The sequence below is a fragment of the Arachis duranensis genome, chromosome 1 (assembly GCF_000817695.3).
Source record: "Arachis duranensis cultivar V14167 chromosome 1, aradu.V14167.gnm2.J7QH, whole genome shotgun sequence".
Taxonomy (NCBI): domain Eukaryota; kingdom Viridiplantae; phylum Streptophyta; class Magnoliopsida; order Fabales; family Fabaceae; genus Arachis; species Arachis duranensis.
This window is the reverse complement of record NC_029772.3, coordinates 67,772,188-67,780,022: the sequence shown is the minus strand read 5'-3', so window position 1 is coordinate 67,780,022 and position 7,835 is coordinate 67,772,188. Positions and strand designations below refer to the sequence as shown.

The 7,835-nt window shown below is 33.9% G+C and overlaps 1 protein-coding gene across 1 annotated transcript; it reads right to left on the bottom strand.

Moving 5' to 3' along the window:
• Positions 1–2,900: 2,900 nt before the first annotated feature.
• LOC107472236 (uncharacterized) lies at positions 2,901–7,192 on the bottom strand. The gene is made up of 5 exons (XM_052254321.1): positions 7,133–7,192; positions 5,165–5,394; positions 3,724–3,978; positions 3,223–3,479; positions 2,901–3,099 (listed from the first exon to the last, which is right to left on the bottom strand). The coding sequence occupies exons 3-5, from the start codon at positions 3,974–3,976 to the stop codon at positions 3,016–3,018; spliced, it is 594 nt and encodes a 197-aa protein (XP_052110281.1). The 5' UTR covers positions 3,977–3,978; positions 5,165–5,394; positions 7,133–7,192; the 3' UTR covers positions 2,901–3,015.
• Positions 7,193–7,835: the final 643 nt, after the last annotated feature.

Below are 7,835 nucleotides of genomic sequence, written 5' to 3'. Positions count from 1 at the left end.
GAGCAAAAGTTTGCGCCAACGTTTGCCTCAAACATTTTGGCAAACGTTGGCGCCATGAGTGTGCAAGGGGGAGCCAACGTTTGAGCAAAAGTTTGACCCTAAACTTTGGCCCAAACGTTGGTAGCAGCAAGGATGGGTGACTGATATGAAAAGTTTGAGTAAAAGTTTGCCTCAAACTTTTACTCAAACTTTTACTCAAGCTTTCATGATTCCCAACCCGATTCACTTCGATTCTTCTCCAAACTCCAAGAGCAATCAACCAAGGCCTCTATCAACCCAATTCCATCAAGAGCAAAGGCCCAATTCAAGGCTTGAAGACCATTTGAAGAAAGTGTATAAATAGCTTAGGATTTAAGTTCTAGGGGAGTTTTTTTTCCCTTGGGGAATTCGTAGTACACTTAGTAGAGAGCTCACTTTACATTTTAGCATTGTTGTTTTTAATTCAAGGGAATTTGGGAGGAGAATTGATCTCTCTTCTTCCTTGTTCTTGCTTGAATACTCTTTACTTTTCTTGCTTCGGATCTTGGGTGGAGAATTGAATAACTTCTGTTTCAATCTCACCTTGGGATCTTGTTTAATTTTACTGCACAATTGAATTTCTGTTTCGGTTAATTGCTTCTTCATCTACTTTCTCTGCAATCTTCATTTCCTTTGCAATTGTTCTTGGTGGATCTAGGAAGGCATTGAGATCTAGACTTTGTTTTCTAATCTCATTGAGCCCCTGAGATCTTCAATTTCTCTTTTAGATTTTGCAATTGAGCCAAGCTGCTTTCTGTTTTGATTTTACAAGTGATTTTCCAAATCCGTTTGAATATGCTGCATCTTTTAATTCTCTGTTTGATTGCACTTTGAATTCTCTTGTTTAGTTTTAATTCCCAGCACCCCAATTCCTTTATTCTTCCTGAAATTTAATTTTCCGCAATTAATATGAGTTTTAAATTACTGCCTCTTTAATTTCCAGCACCCACTCCCCTTTACATTTACTGCACTTTACCTTCTTTGTCATTTAAGATTTTGCAAATTTACATTCCTTGCTCTTTACGTTTCTTGTCATTTACTTTCTGCAACTTTAAATTTCTTGTGATTTACATTCTGTTGGTTACTCTTCACACAATCCATCAATGTTAGCTTGACTAAACTAATCACCCACTAAAATTGCTTGATCCATCAATCCCTGTGGGATCGACCTCACTCTAAGTGAGTTATTACTACTTGATGCGACCCGGTGCACTTGCCGGTGAGTTTTGTGTTGGATGGTTTTCCACACATCAGTTAAGCATCAAGATAATTCGATATAAGCCTTACAACTCAATTTTAAAGAGCATCTAAACCTAGTGTAAGAAAACAGAAAACTGTAGCTGTACAGTTGAAGAGGCAGAAACATGTGGATATGCTTGGTTGCTTACTACAAAATGATATCATTATCCTAAAACAGGATCGGAGGCAACTTGCACTAATTTATGACCAAATTGATATAATTAAGTATTTTCCTAATGCAAAACACAGCAGCAGAGCAGTTTCTCATGTTTAATGGACAACGACCACTAAAAGAATGCAAGAACACTGTGATGTCCATGTTCTTAACTATTCTCAGCCTAATTTTTGGAATCTAGAGTCGTGGGTTACCACTGATATTGAAACAAGTTGGTAAAATAGTGTAACAATTTTAACATAACACTAGCTTTTCTATAACTATTAAACACACCAATTGTTATCATTTGAGCCTTTTACTTTTATTGTTTCAGGTTTATTTAATAAGAATTGATGATAAGAACATGTTCAATTTCAATAATTAGACTCCATTATTAATTATTATTCCATCTAAACTTATATTCCTAACAAATGAATTTATTATAAAGTTATCTCGCGGGCAGAAAATAAGCCAACAAGTGCTTCGGGAATTCCTCCTTCCTTCATCATTAGATATGCTTTCATCATATCAAATGATTGCTGCAACTTAGACTCTAGACTAATGACCTTTTGCTGTGAATTATGTAAGTCGGACTCCAAATTATTGATCTTTTCCTATAAAATTGCAGAAGTAGTAGGCGAAGAAGATCCAGCTAAATTAGTGGAGATGGTCATCCCATTAAGCCGACTTCTCACATTCCTAAAGGTATTTGTAGGCGCTGCTCCCATGCCCATGCAATGAACTCTCCCAGAGTGTTAAGGCCCCAAAACTTTACCAACAGCATCATTAAGGGACACTCAAATTGTGTATTTGACTGTGTCATATTCAGCTCAATTTGTTCCTATTTAAAAGAATAAATAGAAACTATTCAATTTAAAAGAAGCAACACATGTAATGGCATTGCAGATTATGATTATTCTAGTATTCCTACTTCCTAGACCATTATCACAACCAAAAATTCAAAGTGAAAAGTGCATGCAAGTGAAATAAACCACTTTCCTATAATCATTATATATTTCAATCCACAAGCAACCACACTCAAATCCCATTTTCACATGATCACATACAAATAAAATAAGATAAGATAGTAAAGGTTTACAAAATACTTACCACTATAGTTAATGCCTCGTTATTTACAAAAGACCCATCCTTTATCTTATGTGTTTCAATGTACATCATTCCTCTACTAGGCTTCTTTCCCGTTTTCAAGTGCTAAAAGAGAAGGAATAAAGAGTTAAACAATTAACATATATAATGCAAGTAAAATCACACATGTACCAAGTGTGTGTATATATATACCATCTCATGTCGCCTCCGAGAGTTGGATTTAGATCCACAAGTGTGAGGAATGATTTGCTTGTTTCGATTTTCCTTATTTTTCATGCAAAGCTCCTAAAAATAAATATAATAACTTCAATTAATATTTTTTTAATTAAACTACAGCAATAACTAAATGAATTGTTTAGTGTCTTACAACTGTAGACGGTTTTAGTCGATAATTGACAAAGCAAGCCCATTGATCTCTTGGAATATCATCAGGAACATTGTTCACCAATGCTTCTCTTCTCATGGTTGGATCATAGAACTTATTCCACAATCTTTGCCTATATGTTGCCCACTTTTTTGCAATACTTTGAATGCAATACCTGTAGGCAATCTTTTTCTGTGCTTGTAAAATGGAAGTGGGGCTTCAAACAAACAAACAAACAAACAAACAAACAAACAAACAAACAAACAAACAAATAAATAAATAAATAAATAAATAAATAAATACTTGAACTAATAGAAGTTTCAAATAAAATGAATTTTACCTTTATCATTGTATCAAAGCACTCATCCTTAAAAGACTTAGGCATGCCACCATTTTCTTGTCCTGACCACTTTTCAAAGCTAATTGGAAAGATACGTGCATTAGTTGCTAATATACCACAATAGCCAGCAAGTAAACCTTGTGCTTCACCATATGCCGCACCCTCTTCGTCAACCTCTACAATTACACGCTCTCCCCTAGGTAAGTTGCAAACATCCTTGACTTTGATCTTAGCTTTCTTCTTCATATTTGTAGAGTCTTAAGGAAAATAAAAAACTTAATTATTGAAAACATTCATAAATAATGCACATATATTAACTATTTATCCATTTTTTTAAAAACTTCATTGGTACAATTATTCTCAAAAGTCAAATATAAAATATTAAGAGTTACAACCTTTTAAGCTAACAAATGATTATGGATCAGGACATGTTCAAACTAATAACATAAATGGTTTAAACTATGCTTTAATCACATTAATTAATTATGCAATATAAATTACCAATTATCTCCACATTCCAAGCAGATGAAGACTTTGAGTTAGAACAACGTGTGGCTCCATCAGATGAAATGGAATTTACAGCGGCTTGAGAAGGAGCTTGAGAAGGATCTTGAGAAGGAGCCTCACTAGCCTCTACATTAGTGGTATCTTCAAATGCTCCTGGTGCTAGAGGTTGAAGTGAACGAGAAGCATTGTTGTTTTCCCTCTCATCTACAAACTTTAATGGATTTTTTATGCGTTTGCCCCTTAGCATGACTGCACATCAACAAATACAAAAATGTTAAGCATTAGTTTATTATCTTCTATCCTCCTTACCACCCTGTGGAATATTAATGAATTCAATAACATGCCTTTTTTAATCAATCTTCAGTTGATAAGCACAGTAAACAAGACAAATAAGACAAAAATGTAGACAAATCATACCAGTGGCCAGAAATCTTTTCATGCGGTCAGCTATGAAGCTATAAGATTTCAATTTAATTCAGTGGTTTACAATGTGTTACATCAGAATATATGGCAATTTTTGCATATTATTTATTAAAGTAAACAAATTTAACAGCGAGACCCAGTGACTGGAAAGGAGCCTCATTTGCAGAAATTGTGGCAGCTGACACACAAAAAGACAAATGGTGAATGGGTTGATGAGGCATCTAAGGAAGTAAATGAAATGGCAATGGTGAAAATGAAATGGCAATGGCATATCTAAAATTAAGAACATTAGTAAACTTGTTATTAATAAATTCAATCATCCACGGGAAGACAAAAACAATTAAAAGCTGGGAAAGTAAAATACAAACCTAGTCAATTTTGAAGTGTCATTTAGGATTTTGAAGTTTTTCAGTTTTCACCTCTTCATGCACTAGCTAGTACAAGTACAAGAGGCTGCAGTTTACATTGCTTGGGGCCTAATAGCTACCTCAGCTCATTCCCGACACCTATATATATGCATTGCTTCACTTTTTTTTTTTCATATTCTTAGATTTGGGTTTATTTCAACAGTTTGTATATTTATAATTCAATTTACGACCATAATTAAACGTGTTTTAAAGAACGAGTTTAGCTATTACAAATTGTATATATTATGTTCTTACTTCACTTAATTTAAATATTAAATAATAGATTTTTTTTACTACAAACAAGACAAAGAGGTGTCGTATATGTGGATGAATATTTATTATTGGTGTGACAAAACTAGGTGAGTAACTAGATATGAAAATGCATGGTGATGGAGGGGTGAATATAGAATAATGGTGCAAGGTACGTACGCAAGATGATGGATAGGATGGTTCACATACAACAGTATATATTACTTGAAATTGATCTTGTCCCCTTTAAATGGTTGATTGTTTTGTCAATTCATCACGGGACAAGATTGCCGCACAAATTGATAAGAATTTACGTGAACTAGAGGATTTTCAAGAAAGGATTGAAATAGTTGAACCTGAATTTATTAATAATGCCTTCGAGTCAGTGGTCAGGAATAAAACATGTGTGCTAGGTTCTGGAGGAGGACCGCAGTCTTCAAAGTCTAATACAGTTCAGCAGCTGCTGGCTGAATTAGAGGCCCAGAAGAGGGAGACAGGGAATGCTAGGAAAGAATGCAATGAAACGAGAGCTAAGCTTGTTGAGGTTGAGTCCCAGCTAAATGAAGAGCGGAAAATAATCTTGTTCCTGAAAAGCATTACAGGTTTAGAACAATTACCAGCAATAGAATAACTAAATTTAAAGCAACTGAATAAGAAGGAAGCTAAACAATGAAAATGGAAGCAAAGAAATACTTTAGACTTGTTTGGTTTTGTTTTCATTTTTAGTATATTCTTTTTTCTTTTCTTCATCATCATCACTATAATTCAGAGTTTTCCTGTACAGAACATGATTCAAGGAACTTTCTAGGGATCTAAGCAAATCTAAAGCTCTAGTCATCCTCTTCACATCACTGATCTGAATAAAAGATGTTGGCATGTGTGTGTACAAAGTCTGCATATAGAACTCGAGTTTTCCTTTCAATTCCCTGAATTTCTTCTTCACAAATTGATCAAATGTCATTATACTTTCAATAAGAGAATGATACTTCTCTGCAATGTCACTGTATTTCATGTTCACAAATTCCTTCAATGTTTTAGAATCACCAAAGAGCAAGTTCTTTGTTTTGTATAGGCTATATTGGATTTCAACAGTGTTGTTTTCTTGCTGCACAAAATCTTCGAATGGCATTAGGCCCTCCTCTTTCTGATACAATTTATATAGGTTCTTAGGTTCCTTACACATGATTCTTCCCAAAATCAAACATGTGAAAATTTATCCATGATAAAGGAAGGAGACATATGGGATAGAACAATTGTTTTCCCTCAACAAAGCACAGTTTAACTATAGCAAATTAGACAATTTCAATAATGGTTACTAAAAAAAAAACTTAAATCAAGTCAACTCTTCAATCAATGTAGAGAAGTACATATAACTAACCAAATTTAGATAGAATAAGCAAGGTACAAAAATCGTAGGACAATAGAAAAAGTAACACATTGTTCACTTTCTTTTACTCCACTAAGAACTAATACAAAAAAATGAAAATAAGGCATTGAATGAGTGTAGTAGCTACCTTTAAAGTCATATAAGTGCCACCATTATTTCAAATAGCAGCATACATTTTATATATCAAGCCACAGAAGAATTATGAATGGGATAAATTTTAAAGAACTTAAGTGATTGATTTTATAAATACAAAGGATGAAGATAAGTACAGAATACAATGATTAGGAAATAATTGATTTAACAAAATAGAAGGCATATAACTTCAAATTAATGCATAGATTAAAGCTCGAGACCAATATGGCTAAAGAACATTTGAAAATAGAAACTCATTTTTCAAGAAGCACAGGGGCCTAAACCGTAAACCCTGAGAATCAAATAAGAATATCTTGTTGACCAATCCAAAAAGCCATTAGACCTTGCACTATACTATACAGAAAACAGTGAATCAAATAATGACATTTTGTTCTGATAATGAGTTATTAGAAGGGAGAACAATTGTTCTGATAAAAAAAGCTACTGAGGAAAGCATCATAGAGGGAGAACAAGGCAGAAACCATTTTCATTAACTTTGAATTAAATTAATGAAAAGCTATATTCCACTTAGCTTAAGTTGCAAGGACTTGATCCTATTAACTATTTTTTATGTTCATTTTTTCCAATTATAAGAAGCCTAAATGTAGACAAATATAGATCCTAAATGTACATCTACACACAGAATTCGTAGTTCATTCTCTCTAGCACATTTTTAGCAAAATATCATGTCATTTTTCTTTGAACAAAGCAACACCAAAACAGAAGTCTTCAGAAGTTACAAAAAAGGCAAGAGATAAGAACACATTAAATCAATAAAGAAAGTAAACAACAGACGAGAACCAACCTCATGCTTGGCATCCCAGAGAACTTTTAGTTTACAATATAATCTGAAATTTACTCTGAAAATGGGAAATTGATTTGTATCTTCAGAAACAGATCAAAATGTCAATTAATAGGACAAGAGAATAATTAATTAATCAAGTAATTATAATTCACAATTAGAAAGAGAGATAGAGAATCATAATCATAGCAAATAATCAAATCCAAAATAACAAATACACAGAGAAACGTAAAGAGACAAATGAAATTCTTCAAAATAAAATGACATTTATTAATAGAGAAGAGATATCAACAAATTAATAGCGAAGAAGTACCAGCGGCAGAGGAGAAACATGGAGGGAGAGAAAGTTGCGTTGAAGAAAAAGCTTGAAGGGAACAGATCTGAAAACGCGTTGAGGAGGTGGCTCGATTAATAGCAAACAGATCTGGAAATTAATAGCGAGGAGGTGGCTCGATTAATAGCGAACAAATTAATAACGAACAGATCTGGAAACTTCACTGTGGCAGCAACAACAGTATAGGACGGACATGGCAGAAGCTCTCTACCGCAACGGACATGACAGTGGTGGCGGTGCCGGTGGCGGAAATGGCAGCGGGAATGACGCAAGAATGGCGGTAGAACCCTAAAAACTACTCGGCAAGTTCTCTCTCAGCTAACTCAGTGTCACAGCTAACTCAATCTCTCAATTTTGAAAAATTGAAAAAAT

Excerpts from the sequence above, each read along its gene's own strand:
- LOC107472236 (XM_052254321.1), bottom strand. The coding sequence starts at position 3,976 with ATGCTAAGGGGCAAACGCATAAAAAATCCATTAAAGTTTGTAGATGAG. Across the intron at positions 3,480-3,723 it reads TTGGAATGTGGAGATAATTG|ACTCTACAAATATGAAGAAG; the intron begins GTAATTTATATT and ends ATTTTCCTTAAG. Across the intron at positions 3,100-3,222 it reads GCTTTGATACAATGATAAAG|CCCCACTTCCATTTTACAAG; the intron begins GTAAAATTCATT and ends GTTTGTTTGAAG.